The sequence below is a fragment of the Lagopus leucura genome, unplaced genomic scaffold, assembly GCF_019238085.1.
Source record: "Lagopus leucura isolate 7727_CA_CO unplaced genomic scaffold, USGS_WTPT01 Super-Scaffold_100008, whole genome shotgun sequence".
Taxonomy (NCBI): Eukaryota; Metazoa; Chordata; class Aves; order Galliformes; family Phasianidae; genus Lagopus; species Lagopus leucura.
In genome coordinates, this window is record NW_024962265.1 from 19,754,270 (window position 1) to 19,778,295 (window position 24,026).

The 24,026-nt window shown below is 36.8% G+C and overlaps 1 protein-coding gene across 1 annotated transcript in view; it reads left to right on the forward strand.

The window, feature by feature from the left end:
- GRM8 (glutamate metabotropic receptor 8) overlaps positions 1–24,026 on the forward strand; it is a 317,845-nt gene that overhangs the window by 131,790 nt on the left and 162,029 nt on the right. The window contains exons 3-5 of the mRNA XM_042872520.1: positions 15,275–15,410; positions 16,896–17,050; positions 18,654–18,791. Coding sequence (XP_042728454.1) covers positions 15,275–15,410; positions 16,896–17,050; positions 18,654–18,791 — 429 coding nt within the window. The remainder of the gene's footprint in view (positions 1–15,274; positions 15,411–16,895; positions 17,051–18,653; positions 18,792–24,026) is intronic.

Sequence of the window (24,026 nt, forward strand, 5' to 3'; positions counted from 1 at the left end):
CTAAGGTCTGTGAAAAAACTCTGCAGACGCACATATGGGAATATAAAAATATGCTTACAGTTTTAGAGCTATTTGAATATTCTAAGAAGCTCCTTAGAAATTTATCTAAATATGTTATGCAGATCTGTTCATAAAGGAAGAGAAAAGATATGATGTGTGTATTAGATGTTTTGGACCAGTAGTTCAACAGGAAGACAGAGTTGAAAGGAACATGCAAAAGTTAAAGACTTTGTCATGGTACTGGCAGAATGAAACTATGATTTTTGAAGCTGAAGGCTGTAGTAATGGAGAAAGTCAAAGGAGAATTCATCTTCAGAAACTAGGAGGCTTTAGGCTTGAAATGATGTTGAGAGAGCACCTGGAACATCTAATCAAGTTTTCACCCATATTTGTATTGACTAGATGTAGTAATACAGAAAAAATCTATCAAGATTTTTTAATGAGGCTAGAGACACCTCCTTGTTACAAAATGTGCTTGATCTGCAGAATATTGATTCAAAATTTTTAATGAGAATAAAAACAGCTCCTTTTTCTCAGAAAGCTGTTGAGCTGGAGGTTGTTGAAGGCTACGAGGACATGGCAGCACATACGTTTACTCTGTTCTTCTGCTCTACATATTTCAGAGACAGAAGAGGTACAATCAAGGCTAGGTGAACCCTTGGTCAGACCCAGAATAGTTGTTCTTCTGTAGATATTCTTGCAATTGAAAATCCAGTGTGCTCTTTTGTCAAGATTTAATTAAACTGAGAGCTGACATAACATTTACAGTCACAAATCTGAAAAGGAAAGGAAAGGGGAAGGGGAAAGGGAAGAGAAAGGGAAAGGGAAAGGAAACTATTCTATATATAGAATACACACATATATATATAGAATATATTCTACATTCAAGGTGCAGATGGAGCTGAATTTGGTGAGGGATGTGAAAGATAACAAGAAGGGGTTCTACAGGTACACAGATAGGAGGAGACAGGCCAAGGAGAGTGTACCCCCTCTGATGAAAGGTAATGCGGAGCTGGCTTCCTCTGACATAGAAAAAGCTGAGGTACTCAATGAGTGCTTTGCCTCAGTCTTCACAGGTGGTTAGGCTTCCCATGTTTGCCAGGACCACGAGCCTCTAAGTGAGGGTGTGGGGAGTGATTTCTGCCCACTGTAACAGTAGAACAAGTCCAAGACCTCCTCATCAAATTGAACATATATAAATCCATGGGGCCAGGTGATATCCATTCGAGGATTCTGAAAGAGATGGCTGATGTGGTTGCTGAGCCACTCTCCAACATATTTGAAAAATCATGGTGAAGTCCCTGGTGATTGGAAAAAAGGAAACATCATTCCCATTTCTAAGAAGGGGGGAAAGGAAAACCCAGGGAACTACAGACTGGTGAGCCTCTCCTTTGTGCCTGGGAAGATCATGGAGCAGATCCTCCTAGAAGTTATGTTAAGGCACATACAAGACAAAGATGTGATTTCAGACAGACAGCATGGCTTCACCAAGGGCAGATCGTGCCTGGCCAATCTGGTGGCCTTCTGTGATAGAGTAACAGCTTTGATCAATAGGGGAAGGGTACTGGATGTCATCTACCTGGACTTCTGCAAAGCCTTTCACATGGTCCCTCACCACATCCTTCTCTCTAAAATTGGAGAGGTGTGCATTTGAAGGATGCACTGTTTGATGGATTAGGCTGGACACAGCTGAAGGGTTGTGATCAATGGTTCTGTGTCAGGGTGGAGGCCAGTCACAAGTGGTGTTCCTCAGGTTCAGACTTGGGACCGGTGCTCTTCAGCATCTTCATCAGTGACACAGATGATGGCATCGGGTGCATCCTCATCAAGTCTGCAGATGACACCAAACTGAGTGGTGCATTCAATACATTTGAAGGAAGAGAAGCCATACAGTGGGACCTGGACAGGGTGCTGCACTTGGATCGGATCAATGCCAGGTATTTATACAAACTGGGGGAAGATATCCTTGAGAGCAGCCCTGTGGAGAAGGACTTGGGGGTTCTGGTTAGAACCAGACAAGAAGCTGAACACGAGCCAGCAGTGTGTGCTTGCAGCCCGAAAGGCCAACTGCGTTCTGGGCTGCATTAAAAAAGGTGTGGGCAGCAGGAGAGGGAAGTGATTGTCCCACTCTACTCAGCTCTTGTGAGGTCCCATCTGGAGAACTGCATCCAGGGGTCCCCAGTACAAGAAAGTCATGGAGCTCTTGGAGCGGGTCCTAACATGATCAGAGGGCTGCAACACCTCTCCTATGAAGAAAGGTTGAGAGAGACCTCATTGTGGTCTTCCAATACTTGAAGGGAGTGCATAAATAGGAAGGGGAATGGCTGTTTACAAGGATGGATAGTGGTAGGACAAGGGGGAATGGTTTTAAACTGAGACAGGGGAGGTTTAGGTTAGATATTAAGAGGAAGTTTTTCACACAGAGGGTGGTGACATTCTGGAATAGTTTGCCCAAGGAGGTTGTGGATGTCCCATCCCTGGAGGCATTCAAGGCCAGGCTGGATGTGGCTCTGGTCTGGTGGTTGGAAACCCTGCACATAGCAGGGTGTTGAAACTAAATGATCAGTGAAGTCCTTTTCAACCCAGGCCATTTTGTGATTCTATGATATGGTGATATTAAAATATGGAACTAAATACTTCTGAGGAGATGCAAAAAGGAAGAAGTAATGCTTTATCACAGAGAATTAGACAAACTTGGAAGCAAACGTTATGTCCATTGTAGTAATAGGTAGTTAAGAATTCTGTAGATAATAGGTAGATAAGAATTGTACTGTCATCAGTACAATTTTATTAGTAGGGAATCATTTTGGCCTTCAATCAGAATAATAGTATGCTTTTTTCGTAGTCCATTCAGTGACAAACCAAGTGCAATACATAATTAATTACTTAAGCTTATCTAATCTGTCTTCATTAATTACCAAGAAACAGGTGTTTTCTGCTCATGCTTGTTCTGAGAAATGCTGGTGAGAGTTTTAATCTCTCTGGGAAGTTACTGTGAAATAAGATGGGAATGAATTTATTTTCAAACTCCACTGTAACTGTCCATGTACATGCTGCTTTCTTGTAAAAACAAGTTTCCTTTTTGAGAGAGTAGACTTATCCACTGTTCATAGCAGATGGAAATCTGCATACTCTTCAACCTTACATTGGTGTTTCTTTCTTTCTTCTTTTTTTTTTTTTTTTTTTTTTCAGTCGTATCATCTCTGGGAAAATTGTATTTGAGTGAGTCATTTAAGTCACATTGTACCGATTCATTGTCTGAAAAGATGACACTGGCTGTGTGTATAGGAGTGCTGGAAGAAGTCTTTGAGACTTGGAGAGAGATTTCAACAGATGGTCTAAAAATAGTAAGAATGTGCTCAATAGAAAATGCCAGGGATTGCTGGATAAGTAAAATATTTTCTTCCCCCTTGCTAGATTTAGTTCTTTAGAGAAGCTGGGCTTCCTTCTGACTAGAAGTGAGAATTAAATCTCAGTCATCTTTTAGGGCAAGATCTTGATTGTTCTTTAGAATTTGTGAATATGTCTCCTAATTCCTAGTTTCGACTTTCCTTGCCTTTTTGATGGACCTACTCTGACTGCAGTTTCTCCAGTGCCACAAATATGTTTTTACTGTGCCTGTTTATTTTAAATCATGCAGTCAATGTGCCCAAGTTAGACTTGGCTTGCAGTACCAATCTGAGACATGCAAATTGTAGGAAAGCATGGCATTGCTCTGTGACCATTAATTCAACTTAAGATTTCCCATGTGGAATTGTCTGTGAGCTTTTATCATAGACGTCATTGCCCTTCTGCTTCTTGAGGACTGACCTAACTGCAGCAGCCACACAGATATTGAAAGGTATTATTTTCCAGTAAAAAATCAACAGCCTCAGAGAACTGATCGGTGGTTAATTCCATTTCACAGAGTGTAGCATTCTTGATGTCCTTTTCACATAAAGGATTTTTCTCCAAATATCTTTGTAGCATTGCAGCTGGAGGAGTCTCTTTAACTATCACATTATATTTCCTTCATGAAATGCTTTGGTCTTGACGACAGTTACACTGATGGTGAGAAAACTAAGCAACTAATACCCAACATAGAGTTATAGTATTTTGGCTGTTATTGGATTTCAAGATCTGAAAAAGTTAACTTCTCAAAATTCACATTTCTAGTAGCTTTCATTGAGCTCTTCTGGGATTTGAAAACATACATCTCCCTGGAATATTTCAGTGCAAACTACCGAAGTATCATTATCATTTACAATTTGAGAAGAGCTACGTGCCATGCTTGTTCCTTTCCTCTTTCTCTTAACAGAAGTATGTGTATTTCACTAATGAAACTTCTTCAATAGGCAGGGAAAGAAAGTTCTCTGAAAATGTGGGGAATAAAGGATCTATTCCTACGGTGTATTTTTTCCACTTCAAAACTTGACAGTGATTAATCATAAGGCATTGCAAACAAAGGTGCATTATTATTTTAGCACTAGACATTTGCAGAAGATTTTGTTTTAGGATCAGTGCTATTATTTGTGCAATGAACAGAGAGTGAATGTAGCACAGCTCTCCAGTCCTTATTTGTTTTATTATTTTTCCTTTGTCTTCTGTGTTATCTTCATTTTTTATTCTCATTTACCACTTTCATCAAATAATATAGTCTGGATTTTTTTATTACTACAAGGTGGAGTTTCTTTCTTATGAGTCATATGTTTTTATCAGGTTGTAACTCAGAGTAAATTGAAGTACCTTCATTTTTCATCCGTTGCATCATTTGGCAGATTTGATGGGCAGTGCATTTCAAAATTAGTTAATTTTGAAAACATTTATGACTACATTTTTCTATTATAATGAGTGAGATATAAGTGCTCCATGGATAATAGTTTTTTCTCTGGTATAATTTTTGAGAGATTTAGGTTAAAAAAAAAAAACCCAACACAACATAATGAAGGATGCTTAAAAAATTTATATATGATAGAAGAGTCTTATCAAATTATTGAAACCATGGGATCAGATGAGTAGCATGGACATAGAAAAATCCATCAGGCTCTTGTAGGTATGGTCTGTTGATCAAAATTCTATGTAGAGACTGGATTCATGTTAGAATAGGCTTTTATTTCAGCCTGTATTAACAGCATAATGATGACCACTATACTGCAGTGTTCAGTAAAAGTAATTTTGTACTTACTGATTGTAGGTTTTTTGTGTAATTGCTTTTTTGGGGGGATTTTTTTTTCCTTCACTGTCTATATAATATGGTCAATCTATTAAGCATTTTATTAGAAAGGAGTGAGCTGTAGACATCTTTTGCCAGTTACTAAGTACCTTTAATTCCTAATTTATTACAAAGCAAGCACTTCCATTTCGTTTTTCAGTTAATGATGATTTCTTGTAGCAAGGCTATTATTTGTATGGAAGAAACTGGGTCTGTACTCTTTTAATTTTGAAACATTAAAATCTATGCAGTAACAAAGCCTGGAAAACACTTGCAAAGTTGCCTGGTAGAAAAAAAAAGACATCCATGGCAAGGGCTGATCTGTGATCCAACTACCTTCCCAGTGTTCGATCTGTTTTCTGTATTCTAGTCCTTCCTTGACTTACAGACGTTACTTTTCAGATATTTGACAGCTACATTATAAAAGGAATCTAGATTTCTCTTTCTATTGCGATTTCCTGTTAGCACATTTAATTGTATTCACAGCTGCATTCATACATCTCATGTCAATGACGAGCCTTGACTGAGGTTGACTGAGATCTACTTACTCTGGCCAAGCTCTTCAGAATTTGGCTTAGGTGAACAAAGGCTCTTCCTCCCAGTAATCACCATTTCTTACATGTGATTTTAACTGAGGACTTTAATGGAAAGTGTAGGTTTCCTCCTGTTCTTTCCTACATGGGTAAAGGCTTTCTCCTTAACTTTATTTCTTTGGTGCTTGATAGAGCCTTTGTTCCTTTCAGAAGGTCTAGGAAAAGTGAAGCTATATTTTTACCACCTGAAAAAAAGGACAGTCAAGATAATACCCTGTCCTAGTACAACTACTGACAGGCTACATAAAAGCAGACTTTGATCCTACCTTTTAGTCAATTCCCAACAAGCCAAGGCAAGGAGAAAGCTTCATGAAGAACAGGCAATTAAAGAAATGCATTACAATTGTCCCCTACGTAACTACCGTAGAGAGCTGAGCACAAGCAGAGGAGAAGGTTAATAGGCAGACTTGCAAGGGTTTCAGAAAAGCTTAAGATTTTCACTGCTTGTTAAAAATTCATGCAGGCCAGCAAGGAGTGCATTCCCTCTTAGAAATAAGAGAGTAGACCTGCATCAAATTATTTATCATACCTGATCCAGAATCTTTTATCTAGTGATGTCTGAATATAACCATCTTTTAGTGGTTCAACGCACAGTTTCTACCTCTGTTCTTACTCAGTCCTTATTCAGGAAGATATACATGTATGTCTAGTGTATAACTTACAAACCATTGTTAATCTAGATCAATATCTCTGTGCTCAAACAAAAGCCCAATGTGAATCATTACACAGTAAAAGCATCCAATTCTATATTTCTGTTTTGTATTTTCTATATATATAGGTCTTTTCTTTCATCCAAGAACAGAAAAATATCTTTACAGAAGTTAGTATTCCATTGAATTGGAATCATTGTGTTTTTACCACCATTTCTACATTGGTACTACATGTCTAAAAGCACACTAACTCATGTTTGATCTACGTGCTCTCTTTTAGTGCACGCATAGATCTTCTGAACACTTTCCTACTTCTTCCTTTCTCTCTTTCTAAATTCTGAAACTTATTTCCACTTTCTGAGTGCATTTCTGGATTAGTTTTGGACTTGATGACATTTCTACAGAGGTGCTTTATGAATTAAGCTATTCATTCATCCCAACAAGCTAGAAGGAAAGGCATTATTAGATCCACTAACTGCTAAGCTTCCTCTCAAGAGATCTGTTACCAGTTAGTATGAAATACACAGAGTCATCACACTCCTCTGATTGTTTTCTGATCCAAATTGTAGAATCATGGTTGAAGTTGGAAGGGAGCTTAAAATTCTAATCCCCTGTTATGTGCAGGGTTACTTTCCACTGGGTAAGCTGCGCACAGCCTCATCTACTGTGACCTTGAACACTTCCAGGGATCCACACCTTTTCTGGGCAGTCAGTTTTAGTGCCTCACTATCTTCTGTGTAAAAAGTTTCTTCTTAATACCAGATTTAAATTTCTGCTTAGTTTAAAACCATTACCCCTTCTCCTATCACTACAATACCTGATAAAGAATCCCTGGGCAGCTTGCAGCCCCCCTTTAAGTGTTGGATAGCCACTGTAACGTCTCCCTTGAACTTTTTCTTCTCTAGTCTGGATGGCTCCAACTCATTCTCTGATCATCCTCATAGCCCTTTGCTTTACTGTTTTCTTATAAAAGTATTGCTATTTCTTAACAGTGCTATGTCTTCAACTTGTGTTTGGAAATATGAAGACTGGAAGCAATATACCAGACTTATTTTTATCCCTACATGTGTTACTACCTCCAATGGTAAGAAATTAGTAGATAAATTTCCTAATAATTTTTAGATCCTAAACGGTGTTCTTATCCAAGTGTTCCCCTCTCAAAATACTTCAAAGTGAAATAAATATAATTAGGTTATAGAGCTATAGCCTAGCTATATTAATTTTGTATTTAACCTGCAGTCTAGATACTAAATTGAGTGAACTCATCCTTCCTAGCTTATATAAAAGAAGGTTACTTATTTTATAACTTAGTCATAATGTACAAGTTGTTCTGTTGGGAAAAATGAAAGGTAGATTTTCAAGAAAAATAGTGTAAGCAAGTCCAGCTGTTTTAAACTTAAATTAGAAGAGTTAAACTGGTGAAAAGGAACATTTGTTCAGTAATGAGAATTAAACTCATTACTGTGGATGTGGCAGACAATACCTTGAAATGTTAATTTTATTAGCTAAATGCACTCCATCTCAAGTGGAAATGAACTGATATTCAGATATGATAGGATAATGTACTTAGATTTATCATTGCTGCTGTTTTTCTTAGAAGGGGAGATTAAAAGACAGGTTTCCCTGCCTGCATACAGCATTTAATTGTAAAGGCAAACCCTGAAGACCTAATATCAAGAAAAAGTGTGCAAGGGAAAAATAGAACACTAACCTACCATTAAAATCAGACAATCCAGAAGAATGTAACTGAAAAGTGCCTTAGTATTTAAAATAAAAGGGAAAGGGAGTGATATAAAAAATACCTAACAGAAGATCCCCACGGGGAGAAAAACCATCTTCAGAGAAGAAAGGCTATATTTATTTAAAAAAAAAGTTTTTTATAAAATCCAGCTGTTCTTGGGGTGGAGTTTCTTTTTCTGCCTAAACATACTCTAAGGAATGCCAGAAGCTTCTGTGTCATCTTTGTGATGCTGGATGCATCCACTAAGTGTGCAGATTTGGGATTGTGGCTCCAGGCAGCAGCATTCAGTGAAGGATCTCTCCAGCGCTGTGCAGTGCACTGGACCTCAGAAACTGAGTCCCATGTCAGAGAGTGATAACAAGGAGACACACCACTGTGGGCACTACATCTATACAGCATCAAATTTTAACAAAGACCTTTTAGGATGCATTTGGGACTATGCATGGAATGTCCTTGGAGGTGAACTGTTATTTTCACACCTGACCCATCCCCAGAACTTCTTGAAGCATCTGTTTACATTCATACTCCCCTAAACACTGAATCCAAACCTTTACTGTTTACAGTTACTTTACTGTTACAGGCCCATTAGTACTAAGAATTTTAGAGAAAAAGAGGAAAGAATAAGAGCCACATTCACAGACAAGTTTGCTTTTAAAGGAAAATATCGAACAGGTAGAAGCCAGAGTTGGAGTTCACAGTGTTACTTAGATATAAATCAGAATTGGTATTAGCTTAAAACCAAACCAACAAACCCCAAACAAACAAACAAACAAAAGAAAAACAACTTGAAAATATTTAAGAATTCAGGCATTTATGAAATTGTCATAAAAAATGTTTCCCTGGTCCTTAGATAACAAAACAAAGGGGATCTGCTTTGTCATTAAGGAAGTACTAGCTTTTGAGCCAGAAAGTGGAAAATAGTAGTGTATTTCTTCTTTTTCATATTATGCCTCTAGAAATTCTAAATCTGCAAGTAGGAAGGCCCACATTTCCCCTGAGGGAGATCTTTATATCCACTGTGATGATAAAAAAGGATATAATTCTGAAAGCATCACAGCAACCGATCGGTAAGTGAGAACCATTTCCAATTAGATTCTTTTGGCCACAGATTGTTTTAAACTTTGACTGGGCATCTCCTCTTCCTAATGAAATATAAAGTGATTCACTGTTGAGAGGAAAATTCCTCTCACAGCTTTAGAACTCATTTTTTTAGAATCTTTCCAGCCTCTCTCCTCCTTTCCCCCCGCCTTAGATATTTAATTTTTGCCCATTCACAAACATCTTTACTACAGATGAATTTTTCTTCTTAGCTACTTTCTTTCAGGGCTCAAATGAAAGTTGACTTTCATTTACACAAATGCAGAAGTATCACTAAATAGTCAAAGGGTGAAATATGTGGTTTTTTTGTTTGTTTGTTTTTTAATGTTTCAGTGGTTTTTTATTGTTATTTTTTTGTCCTGCAGGTTTGGTGGTTGTGAGAATATCCCTTACAGTTAATTTCCACCAGATTAGTAGAAGCGGTAATGATACATTCATAGTGCTTCTTCAGAGAAAAAAAATTACTGTTTAGAGTGGAAGTATAAAATAACAGACATTTCTTGCTTCATGCCACTGTAGGGATAGACTCTGATCTCTGAAGCCAATAGCCAGTATGGAGCTGTAGTGTTTTTTTTTTTTACTTTCTTCTTTTCCTATTTTAGAATGAACATCTGTTTTGCCCATGATGTAACTACCTGTGTGAGTGCATGCGTTCTTGAAATACGCTTGGCTGTATGGTTATGAATTCATACGTGAATGTAAAATACAGTTATAAAAGAAATGAGTGAAATGCTTTTGTCCAAAAACTTTTGTGTTCTTTCATGGTTTCCTTAAAGACACTTTTTTTTTTTTTTTTTTTCCATAAGAAGGGAATAAAGTTTTGAGTTGAAAGGCTCATGACTGTAGCTGACTTGTCGGTGAACAAAGCATCGAGTCATTGGTGCATTAAAAGCATCTTTGTCATAAATACTAAGGGGTTTTGAAAATTTTTGTTTTTACTTGACTGAAGAAAGAAAGAGCAAACTCTAGGATCAAAATACTAACTGTTTTTGTCTCTTATGAAGCAAGATCTCAGAAGACCTCACAAGATTTTCCATGATGTTTTAGTGTGCTGGATGTTGTCTCTTTTGAGCATTCAAAGTATAGTGTTATTTAGATTATTTTTTTTTTTTTACTTTTTCCCTCAGTTACCTTACACCAAAAAGTATTTACACTGTTGGCTGAGGAATTGACCATGATGAGTAGATTAATTGTTTGTTGGGTATCTGGTGAGTTTATGAGAAAGAAAAAGCCCTAAGCATTTAGGATATATCCTTAATGCAGATAATTTGTGACTGCAACAAAAGAGGCATAGTGAAATGAGATTTAACTAAATTTGGGAATGAATAGCAGTGAAAGTGTTTCAGCATGGACTTCAGTGCAAGCAGTAGAACCTACAAAGAGCTTGGGTTGTAATACATAAAGCTGAACTACCCTGAAGTCTGTATAAAACCACATTGGTGTCCATATTGTTTTTTTGGGTAGCTAAATGAAAGTAGCTCTGGAAAGAATTGCATGGCTGCATTCATACCTCTCAGTTGCAGTAATTTTAGATTAAGGAAAATGCTTACATTTTGAACAAATGTCACTTGTGAAATTTGATCTTCAACTTGTAACTCTATGTTCTTAGGCGCCAATCCCTCTTCATTCCTAATCTAGAAAACTATTCTTGAGAGCATCTGGGTATACAAAAAAGAATGACAATACGCTGATTGTTGTTTAAATAATGGTTCCTAAAAGTTCCTAATTATCATAATCAGTGAAAGTGTGAAGCAAAGTAGTCACCTTATTTTTCTGTTATATTCAGGTTGTTTTTTTCCATCAAAAATTATCAAATAATGAATTCTGCTTAGATGGAAAGTCTTCAAGGATTCACTGTTTCTTGTCACCAGAACTTGAGTGTGGAATATCATGTTTGCAATTTTTCCAATTACCTTCAGGTTGAACACAATTCCTGGCAATTGGAACAGGTTTTCATTACAGACAGGTCAAGGGAAGAACTGGAAGAGGAGGAGAAATCCAATTGATTTTCCTCATGTTCTCATATGCATGATGTGGTCATGTCAGAAATGTACAGTCTGCTATCAGACAGAGGCTGTTTCTGCCTGTGACAGTGCCCTGCTTGCCTCACAGGATAATTTCTTCTGATGAGGCTTTCTTCTGAGTCCCTGGCATCTGTTCTGCTTGTTGGAATCAGAACTTCTATGTCTTCGCATATTTCTGCAATGTCTTTTGGAAGGTTTCCATAGACTCGCCTTTCTGTTTTCTTGGCCTAGTGACCAGTGAAATATAATTCATCTTAAAAAATTAAATCTACACTTGTAGGCATCTGAGGATGTCCTGCCAGGACCCAGGTGGGACTGGGTCCTGGATATGCTCTGGCTATTAATCTTCAGCTTTTTCAGGAAATAGTTGATGTGTGATGAAGCTTTCAGTGAGTTACTGTGAGCCAGGTGAGGTATGTCTTCTAATTCTAGAAATGAAGACAAAGCAAGTGTGTACCTTGATCACTTCCCCTTCCATGATAATAGGGCTAAGTACATAAATGAGAAGATAAAATAAATTAGAGGGTAAATTGGTTCTGAATGGTGTGGTTGTGGTCCCATCGTGGAACACACTTGAACTGAAAAGTCTGACATCACTTTTTTTGGTGTAATGACAGTGCCTATTCCTAGTATCTCCTCTGGTTGATCCATAGTGTAGTGCTGGATCCTACCCAGAGAATTAGATAATATGGCCCCTCTTGTTACATTTAGCTTAATCTTTCAGTTTTTAATTTAGAAAATTCATTTGTTAGTGGTAGTTTTCTAGCAAGTCTGCTTACTATTTGCCAAACACATGTTCACTTCTTCTGACACCCACCTCCACACACTTGAGTATTTAATGGTTTACAATTAGCATGCCATCTTGTGACTACAGAACCCCTGAGAGGTAAAATGAATATTTATCATTTTAAAATGAACACAAGTTTAACCATCAAAATGATGTAAGTACTACGTTTACCTTTCATTTGACTTTTTTTCCTTACTGAAATCAGTGTAGGAAAGGAAAGATAAAAGCCTATTGATCCATCATGCTGACAGTATCTTCAAAATCTACCAGTTTTTCTTTGGTGATATCCTATTTCCCACCTGTATTATACATATATATATATAAGCATATATATATGCTTATACCTGTAAGCAAGTCTAGCCTAGCAGGGAAAAATTTAGAGTGCTTTTTTTTTTGTCACAGTGGAGGAAATGACTCAACATATTACTGTAGATGGGGGCTGCTTATGTCTTGGTTTTTAAAGCACAAGAGTTATGAGCTGTTGACTGTGGTGCTGAGTGGCTGGACTGAACTGTGGATTATGAATGGGCAGAGAATGCACTGAGCTCAATTTCCAGCTCTCAGCTCTGCTTTCCTTCCTTTCATGGTTCCCTGGCCCCAGGTGCTGGATATCACACCGAATAGCTGTTAGACAGAAGGCAGATAGATAGTTATCATCATAGTATTCATATTAACTGCTTTATTCCTCACATCAAGCTCTGGGATGACTGAGTAATGCCTTAGTTTTGCAGATCTGAAAACAGACAATGATACTGATTGTGTGCTAAATCTATTTTATTTTCCTTGGAGGAGGTGAAGAACCACCATTCATCAGTGCTATCTTCATGTTTTTAAACTGTTTGGAAAACCCTCAATTTCATCTACTCTGTCATATATTATTAAAGATACAAGAATGGTTACAATCACCAGTCCATATTCCTACTAGAACTAACTGAAATGAGTCTGTCTGGCTGATTTCCTTGGTCACAATAGTGCCTTCTAGTGAAAATCTCTCTGAAACTTATTTATAATCCTTTTCACTGACCAGGTTTGAATACTGCTTTTCCTTTCAGTAACTAAACAATTAGCTTTCATTTCTTCATACAAACATCAGGCAAGTTACAATTTTAACTAAGGGAAATTTGAAGCAAAGTAGTTCTGTAGGTATATCTCTGGAGATTGAAGGATACCAAACATTTGGAAACAGATCTTTGGCTTTTTGACTGCAACCGCCTTTTAGTTGCTGGAAGTTATAGTACATGAATACACACTGCTAGAAAGGTGTGTATAGAAGCCAGCAACAGGAACAAGCAGTCATCTTGCCAAATCAGTGAGAAAAGCTGACAGGGTGAAACACGTAGGCATGATTTGTTTTTATGATTCAGAGCCATAAATCCTCCATTGGCGCTTGGTGCCTGAACTGTCTGTCCTTTGACACCTGTGAAACAAATGATAAATATATTGCTATCACATACAAGTCACATGTTCTCAAGCCTTCTTTCAACTCAGTTCGGGAAGATCTTTTTTCACCTGTAACCTAAATACTAGATTTGGAACCTGTCCTCAGTACCTTTGCTAGCTATTTTGGAGCTAGCTCTAGTTACTCCTTATACAGTCTTCTGCCTCCTATGAATCCTATTCTAGACGCTCTGCTCTCTGTGTGTCTGGGCATCTAGCCCAGGCTGTAGATTTCAAAGGCAGCAGGGTGCTGAGAGGTTAGGCACTGTAATGTTTTAAGTACCTTTGTGGATCTAGCATTTCTTCATTACCTGAAAACTGATACTCTCTTATTTGTTTGAGCAACAGTTGTGTATGCAATATACAGTTATGAGCATATGCAAAATGTTTCGTATGCCTGAGATAGTTTATACAATTAATTACAAACGCAGCAACAAGGCTGAAGTACATTTTATTTTGTTTCTATTAGTACTTAACACATTCTTCATTGAGAGAAGCTGAGATGCACGATACTGTTGTGATTGAACTTGCTGCTGCAATGATGGAATTGTATTTCTTCTACAACATTTTGATTGAAAATAGCTTTTTTTTTGAGATACTGCAGTTTTTCATCACTTGATATACGTTTCACACACCTTGTAGATGGCAGTATACAGTACATTACATATACACGTTTTGCAATATTTGCACTTGAATTTCATGTGGAGAAAATGTTCTGTTTTTTCTTCTTTTTCTTTTTTTTTTCCTAAGGGCCATTGCATGAACAGAAATTGTTGAAAAATATACTCTCAAAATTTATGAGGTAACAAAATGGTGCTTTATATCATTTTTTAGGATCTGTTTTTCTTCTTGTGCCCGACTGACTTTGTTTTGTTTTCCAGTTTGCATTGTTTTCCAGTCTTTCATTTTGCAGGATGCTTGCTACATATTTCCCTTGCATTTCATTTTCATATTTCACTGACAGATTGGAAGCCCCCTTACTTGAGAAAGAGGTTGCAGTAAAGAGCTTTTGAGCATGTATTGCCTTACCTTAATATCAGTTTAGAAAGTTTACTAAAGCTTTTCATAGTATGATGAAGAGATATAAATATCATCTCTAAGTTCATTTGTTAATTAACAATTTAGAGTTTTCAGTGATAGCTCACACCTCTTAAATAATTAAGCTAACTTAATTATGAATGTTGGCAGTTTGAAGAAATCTGTATCTATTCAATCATAGATTAACACTTCAAATTCTGTATTTGATTCTGTAACCAGAGTATTGCTAGCCTTATATTCTCAGCTGAAAAAGCAGAACTGTTTTATAGTTCCTGACTCAAAAGAACCACATTCTGAACATATGATAACTGTTAAACTACAAGTTTGTGCTTAAATGCAATCTTGTGGCAAGTTTGGCTTCTCAACTGTGACAAATCAGAGTAGTTCTGTGGAGTGCAGTCCAGCTGAGCCACGACTCAGCGCTCATGGATCTGGCTCAGGATGTTGTTTTAATTTCTATATAAAAAATAAAATAATAGCTAACTGAGCTGTAATCTTTAATTCAGTATTAACTGTGCACGTTTGTAAAATATATTCTTCAAAATGCATAACTAAGGTAACTTTTGGCTGGCTGTGCTGCCTTTTATCAGGTGAGCAACTTGCTTGCTTTGCCTGCCTGCCTGCTCAACAATTCTTCCCTCCCGTCCTCTCTCCTCTTTCTTCCTCTCTCCTCTCCCTTTTTTTTTTTTTTTTTGGTCCTTTTAATTTCTTTCAGGAGGTGTTTGCATTGCTCAGTCACTCAAAATTCCTCGGGAACCAAGACCAGGAGAATTTGAAAAGATCATCAAGCGCTTATTAGAAACTCCAAATGCTCGAGCGGTGATCATGTTTGCGAATGAAGATGATATTAGGTGACTGTTTCTTAATTTTGTTTGTTGAATATGTTTTCTCTTCACAAATTTGCACAACTGACTGGAGAAGAATAGAGTAGAAAGGGGGGATTTAAATATAAACCTGTGAAAAAATGGTTGGAAATTTGCTGTATAAGTAATTCAGTTGCAGTCAGACATTGCTCTGTTCCTTTGTATCATGGAGAACTGGAATCTTAGAATAATCTAGGTTGGAAAATACCCTTAAGATCATCAAATCCAACCATCAGCCTAACACCGCCAAATTCCATCTGTAAACCATGTACCTTATCACCATGTCCGTACTGTTATGTACCTCCAAGGAAGGCAACTCCTCCACTTGCCTGGGCAGCCTGTTATAATGCCTAGCCACCATTTCTGTGCATGAATTCTTCCTCATTCTAAGCCTCCCTGGTGCAGTTTGGAGCTTTTTTCTCATATTGTATCTCTTCTCACCTAAGAAAAGAGACTAACGCTCTCCTTGTTGCAACCTCCTTTTAAATAGTACTGGAGAGTGATGAGGTCTTCCCTCAGTCTCCTTCTCTCCAGACTAAACAGCCCTAGTTCTCTTAGCAACTCCTCATAAGTCTTGGTTTATCAAGAGCTTCATTGCTTTTCTCTGAATGTGTTTGAGCAAATCAATAATCTTGCAGTAAGGGGCCCTAAACTGAACACAGTATTTAAGTTGTCTTGCCAGTGGCACATAAAAGTCTGTCACTTCTCTAATCCTTCTGGCCAGACTATTTCTGTTACAGACCAGAATGCTGTTGGCCCTCTGAGCACACTGTTGGCTTATGTTCTGCTGGCTGTTGACCTGTACCTAGAGGTCCTTTTCTAATGGGCAACTTTTGAGCCACTGTTCCCTGAGCCCATGGTGCTGCATGGAGTTGTTCGGACTGCAGCAACTGACGCTTAGCCTTGTTGAATGCCATACAATTGGATACACCCCATTGATCCAGCCTGTCCAGATCCCTCCATAGAGCCTTCCTACTCTTAAGCAGATCAGCTAACTTGGTGATGTCTGCAAACCTAGTTAGGGTATACTTGATTCCCTCATCAGATTAATTGATGAAAATATTAAACAAAACTGGCTGCAGTACAATACAGGTGGAGCCCTGGGGAGCACCACTTATTACTGGCCTCCAGTCAGATTTAACTCCATTCACAGCAACCCACTGGGAATGTCTTCTAGTCATTTTTTTACCCAGTGAATCTATTTCCAGTTCCTAACTAAAAGTACAGCTATAATAGATTGTTTTGTAACTGAAAAGGAAGAAACCAGTAAGAATGCTAGAAAACTATGTCTAAAAATGAAAAAAAAATTAAAAGGTATAGCACTGTAGGTTGAGTTCAGTACACTAGTTGTTAAGCATATTTGAGACCTGCCCAAATCAGAGCCTATTTGGTTTATATGAACTTACTTATGGGATTCTAAAATTCTTTGTACATGCAGTTTATTTAATTAGGCATTTGTTTATTTATTTACAGGCGAATACTGGAAGCAGCCAAAAAAGCTAATCAGTCTGGACATTTCCTATGGATTGGCTCAGATAGTTGGGGGTCAAAAATTTCACCAGTTCAGCATCAGGAAGAAATTGCAGAAGGAGCAGTAACCATCCTACCTAAAAGAACCTCCATAGATGGTAGGAATGCAATGGGACAAAACCCAGTTCTCCAATAATGTTCAAACATCCTAGCTCTCTTAAAAATATAAATTAAAAAAAATATATGTGTCTTCCTGGAGCTCAAGGAAAAAACTATGCAAATAAATATTTGGAGTTGACTCTACCAATATTCATTTAGTGCCTCTGTTGACTTCACATGGGATTAAGTCCTTGAATTCAGTGTACATCTGTCCACTTGGGATTTGGTAACATAAAGATTTCTAGATCGTGATTTTTCTATTTATTAGGAGCTTAGTCAAGTTAAGAATTTAAGTTCTGCAGCATTCAGCTTTTAACTTTCCACTTCCTTGCCCTCAAGGTAGACCACAATCTTAGGTACCTAATTCTCTTATCAGGGCAGGTATAACGTTAAATGTCTCCAAGCACTGAGCAGACTACCAGAAGCAAACTGAGGCTGTCTGAAATCTTTCTGTTCTCTGCACATGTGCAAAACTTCAACTAGGTGAAGTTTCCATTCCCTCAGGGATAGAGCCCGGAGGGATTTTTTTGTTCAAAAAAATAAGTGATTATTTAGTTAGGGAACTGAGGAAGTTTGTTTGAATGGCTTTTGTTTGCTTTGAATATAGCTCAAAGCCAAGGAGATGTTGAATCTGCAATTAAGCAGTTTTATAATGGTCTAATAACTACAGCACATGTGGAGGAGAGTTTCTTAACAATAGTCTGGTGATTCTTAGTGCAAAAAAAGAAGAGCAACAGATGGATGTTAATGAATTGGCTCATTCTCATGGGAGGAGATGCATCTAGGATCTGCTTTCCTCTCCTAAACTTCTTATAAATTTTTCTTTAAGAAGTCACTGTATTAACAAAGTTTATCATGTGGAGTATGAGACACTTTTCTGGCAAGTGGAGATTGTTTCTTTGTACCGCCTGCTGTGGTAACGGCCATGTTAAGTCCTGGACATAAGTGCTGTAAGCTGGGAAATGATTAGAAAAATGGCACTATAGATACTGTTTGGAGAATTTACGTTGATGGAAGTATTTATGAAGAGCTTAATCCTATTGGTATGTTGGTCATGATTTTATTAAATCTCCTGGATTGATGGAGTAATACTGGTGCAGAATCTAATCAGATTAAGGGGGAATCTTTAGTTTCCCAGCTTGGTGGGCAATTTATGTGACTTGGAAGACTTCAGGTTCAGCAGAAAGATACTCAGTGAATTTAGGTGGCCATGAAAAGAAATTTATTTGAACCTTGGCACTTGAGTCACTTTGTCTAATTTCTTGTAGGTAGCTAATTCTTTATTTGGTCATCTGTTGTATTAAAAATTAAGTTCCCTTAGCCATCTGCATGGCATTATTTTTTATTATAGAATTCTGCTGTAGATTTAGAGATGCTGTGACTGCTGTGGGTATTTAAAAATATATTTTTCTACGGCAAATATGGAATAGTAATAAATATGCTAGTATTTATTTCTTAGATATGCACATAAAATATTATTGCAAATAGTACCTACAGTTTTTTCTTGTTATGAAATTCATACAAAATGCATTATAATCTTTAAATGACTATCTTTATGCTGTTCGATATTTTAATGCCGTTTTCTCTCTTTCTTAAATGTAGGATTCGATAGATATTTTCGGAGCCGAACACTTGCCAACAATCGAAGAAACGTATGGTTTGCAGAATTCTGGGAGGAGAACTTTGGATGCAAGTTAGGATCCCATGGAAAAAGAAATAGCAACATCAAGAAATGCACAGGTAACTGTGATAGTAAAACATTATAAGTCACTTATTGGAGTGCTGGAAAGGGACAGCTTCCTGTTAGCCTTTATTGTGTCTCCCTTCAGTTCTCCTATACAAACCTGCACTGTCATAAAAAGTGTGACATTTTTCTCAAACCCAAAGAAAAGTTTCATGGGCAATATTTGAGAAAGTTTGTAGTTAATTTGTGCAAATCCAATGAAGGTACAGATTTTCTTAAAGACCTATGACTGTGGTTCAGTTCCATTCCTGTTTTCAGTGACCTTTTCTCTCACCCCATGTACAGTTGTCTGTATGCATTTTGTAGAGAACAGGTACATCACAGCAATTTTCATATTATTATCCCTAGAAAACACAGAGCACAAATTAAATTGCTTTTGAACTACTGAGGTCTTGATGGTAGGTCAAGTCATGAACTCCTTATTTAGTTTACAATCTGTGAATGAGGATGGAGTAAAAATCAAATCAATATGTCCTTAATACTTGTCCTTATGTGAAAAGAACAGGATTCTGTATTGTTTTATAAAGCTGAATGTCCCTATGAAGTTTAAACAAAATTTGTATGTAACTGGAACTGGTTTTCTCAAACTTGCTTGTTCAGGCATCATGGTAAGACACATTAGTCATGAAAGATAATAGGGCAGTCACATTAGTAACTTTGAGTTTTGTCTCACCTGGAGGCTGGCTTTTTGTTGTCCCTTGCAGAGCTTTCTATATATTTGTTACCTTTAATCTTCTGTGACTACAGCAGGCTGTTTATTTCCATATATGTGTATATTTCTGGTGTCACTTGCTTAATTGCTGCTGTTACTACCAGTACTGGCACGGACCTCTGTCTCTAACTAGTAGTACCAGCAATACTAGTTTTCTGAACTGTAAGTTATCCATGTACCTTGATTTTTGATGCAGTGTTTTCTTTCATCAAACATTATTTTTCATATGGAATGTGAACATTTTTGTTTGCTTGCTGTTCCAGCATACAAAGATTTGAAAATGAAGCAAAGATATCACAGAGCACTCTTCTAAAAAACTGCACTGAACTTTGGATCTGACAATATTTATGTCATTCCTTCAGAGAACCAAACCTCAGTGATTAAAATAGACAGCAACAATTGTAATTATGATTTAAGGGAGTATGGTAAGAATTAAATGAAATTTACTTCCATTAACCTCAAAGAACATTCATATTTGATTCCACTCTAACTGAAAATTCTGAAGAAGTCCCCTTTACATATAGCAGAGTGTATGTGTATATAGACAGTTCTTCATGTTTGTATACATAAACACATGGAAAGCTGACATTAAATAAAGTTGCTTACTCTACCATTTTAACATGTGCAGTGTGAGTCTCAAATTCCAATCTGACATAATGAAATATAGTTTTACTGAGATTTGTTTCCCCATAGCATTTCTTCAAGGCATGTATTTATCACACTGTTTTCAGTTTTTGAACAGTAAAATGTGGTCCTTTAATAAAACATGAACAAAAATGTTAATTAAAAAACCCCTTCATGCACATCCTTTTACAGTTACAGTAGTCTCTCCTTCTGTTTTGTATGGTTAGCATTTTAACTGCTCTGCCAACCTAATCAGCCTTTAACTGCCTATAATAACTGACTGCACTGCTAAAAATAAAGATGGAAGAAGAGTTTCCAAAAGCATGTGGAAGCCTGTGTAAATCAGTCTGATTTCAATTTGCTCTATCAAACTGAGTTATTAATTTCTCTGAAAAAAATCTCAGCACAGTGTAAGAGATCTTTATCTGGAAACTTTACAGAAGCATTACTTGTTTTCTCTTAACTAACCTATTTGAAAGTATAATTGTACATCTACAATATCAATAGAAGGAGATTTACTTGTGTATATATGTTTATATATATATAAAACCCTATTCTGAGGAACGTATAAAACAAATTTAAAATTTCAGTAGCAGGCTGTGCATCTTCTGAAGGTGAAGTGCATTGCTCTTTATTTAGTTTGGGTAGCAGTTTCATTCTCAAAAAATCTCTCATAAAGTAAGGTTTTTTCTTCAGTGAGATCTTTGAAAAGTTTAAAAAATCAGCACAGGTACAATATAGATGTTATGCAATTTACTAGTCAATATTTTTCAGTTGTACCACAATTCTCAAAAGGTGCTAAGGTTTAAGAGGGACTCTTCCACACACAGAAGGAGTTGCGTGCTCCTCTACTTTGTGCAGCTTGTGTGTGGTGACCAGTACATGTAGGCATGAAAGGTAGAAAGACCAGTTATTACTTTGCCTTCCTTTTCCATTTGCCGTTTTTTTGAGTCTTATGTGAAATGCTGCTTATGAATGTAACATATAAATCCTTTGCAGAAGAATTTTTGACTTTTTATTCACGTTTATAAAATGTCTATTGCTATTTTGTCTAAGTACAATAGTGCGAAGTAAAGATTACATTAGCAAGATTGTGCTTCTTCAGTAATAAGCAAGAGCTAAGATGGTTGTTGAATCTTTGTGACCCATCACATCATTTGGATAGGTGAGACTTTGAGGACTGTTGTACTTACGTTAATTGTTTATTACTTTCCTTTTGACTTTAACTCAAAATTATGAAAATTTGATCAAATTAAACACATTTGGTCCTCCTGTAGAGGACCAGTTCCCACCCTTACTCCTGAAAATACAGAGGAATTCCAGAAGATTCAAGTTGTATTTAGCTAATGTGCAAAAATATTGCTCAGTAAGTCTAAAGGCCATCACATCAGGCGACCTAACATATGCTGAACATTCATTGATTTAATTCCGTCATTTCTCTTGCTGTTATCCATTTTGTTGTTTTGTTATTTCATCAGATAGTTCTTTCAAATCTCTTTATGATATATCCAGTGGATTGTCACTTCTCAATCTAGCTGTCAGATGTAAGATTCAGCTACAAACCATGTCATTTTAAAAAGCTGCTTATTCTATTATGAAAAGGAAATTGTTGATGTACTCCCTAGACATCTTTGTTTCTCTATAGTTTTATTCATAAATAGGAATTCAAGTCTTGTATTCTGTTGGGAAATGTATCAATTTTGGATTTAGAATGTTTTATAAAGTTATGAGTCATATTCCAATCCACAGTAGTTTAGTGTACATTGCCATACGAAATTTGATAAAATTGCTGGCAAGTTGGAACACTTGCAGTGTGCAAATGTACGTGCACACATGTGTGTGTGTTCATTAGTGACAGAAATTCTAATTCCAGCTCAGACTTCTGCAAAACAGACATAACCTAGTGAATGAATTGTTGCTTCAAGTACAATTTTATCTGAATTTTGGAACTGCACCTTCGAAAGTATAGCCTCAGAAAACCAGCAAATGATGTTACTAATGATATAGCTTAGATCTAACACATGTAAGAATGTCATCCATATGAAATCCTTGTTCCCGGGAGGCAACAAGAATAACAACAACACTGTTATTCCCAGTACCTGCTCATCCTCCTTGAAAAGATTATAGTAAAAGGAAGTCAATAGTTAAAATGTTAAATGTTGTGTTCCGTTCTTCACTGGTTTGCTCTTCTCCTCTGCCACAAACAAGTCCTTGCTGTGATGGAAAGATGGGCTCTGTACAAACCTGACTCCTATATACCCCTCTTCAGGTAGGAAGGTTATCTTTTGTTTTCCATGATAAGGAACTCATAATCCTGTCTTTTGAGGGAAATGAATAATTGGTTTAGTTTTGTATACGCATCTTTGTCATTTTTCAGGCATTTGTATGTATGCAAAGCATTGATAGATAGATAGATAGATAGATAGATAGATAGATAGATAGATAGTAGATATATTTGCTACCTGACCAGATATTCATTCAAATAAAACAATAAGAAATAGTTCGGATCTTAAAAAGAATGTTAGCTGCATAATTGTCAATGTCCTTGGATTTGGCCAGACAGACTGAGCTTGTTACTAATGTCTATAGGAGGTTACTCATCTTTCAGACTTGTTGCTTGCTGTCCAAACATATAAGTACTGTTCTGTCAATGGAAGAATTTGGAGGTGAAACTTCATTAGCAAAATTGGCAGTAGGCATATTAAAGTGATTGAAAAGAATCTCCACTGACCACAGGTTAGTGGTCAGAGGATGTGATACATTTTCTTCTGATCTGTTGCCTGGGGAGTTGGACAGGGAGAGAGTGACTTCTTCAAGGTACCTTTTCCACCCAGGTACCCTATGACCATGTCTGTGTTACCAGCTGATGCAGGGCAAAGCAGTTTGTTGTGAGTGTCAGAGATCCTCATTGTGTTCTTTCAGACAATTTTACTTCAGATTGGCTGTAGTTCTTTGATCTGAAGGGCTATACCTGTATTCCCACTGCTTGTTCTTATTTTTTTCTTCTGGAAGGAACTGAGATTGGATGCAGTGAAACTGCTCTGCCATGTGAAAGTGGAGACAGTCAGGAAATTTGTTCCAGAAATGTGTTCCTTAGCCAAATTAAACATGAGTGTAGCTGCACTCAAGGAATTGAGCAGGTAGAGTTGAAGACATGGGGAAGAAAATCCCTTTCTAATGTTTCCAGAGAGTCTGCATGACAAGGAAAAACACCTCCTCATGGTATTGATTCCTCCAAGTAAGTCAGAAAGATATACAGTCTTCTCTGTGCTCAATGAAAAAGAAAAAAAAAAGACTGAACTTTGTCCTTACTTGCAGAAGACTATTAACTACAAATTACCATCATATTATTCCACTGATTAGCTATTCTGGAGGGAAAAAAGCCTATTTAGTGTGTAGTGCAATATTTGTAGTCTACCTTTTTATATTCCAGGAATATGTAGTAATTCAATATATATATTTAAAGTTTACATACTTTCTCAGTAGATCCCCAAAAAGGTAGCTTGTTTGTCCTGTTTAATGACTGCAGAAAAATGTCATCTACATATATGCAGGAATATAGACTGACTTCTATTACAGAATATATGTACAGAGCTGCCTGCCAAACAACTTCTTTATTTGTTAATACTTAATTTTTGCAACAAATTAAGAAACAAGGGAAAATAAAATAGTAAAATAAAGAGAATTATGTGATCTTTCTATTGTGATATTTCTAATGATTAATTATGTTTGATATCTTGAAAGTTTCAACTTATCCAGATGTTAGATACTACCAATATCCTAAATAAATCTACCTATGTTACAGTTCTACAATAGATTTGTCATATTATTAGTATAGGTAAAATACGTGTTTCATAATTTCATGAAGCAACAATGAAAATACTTAGCATGAACT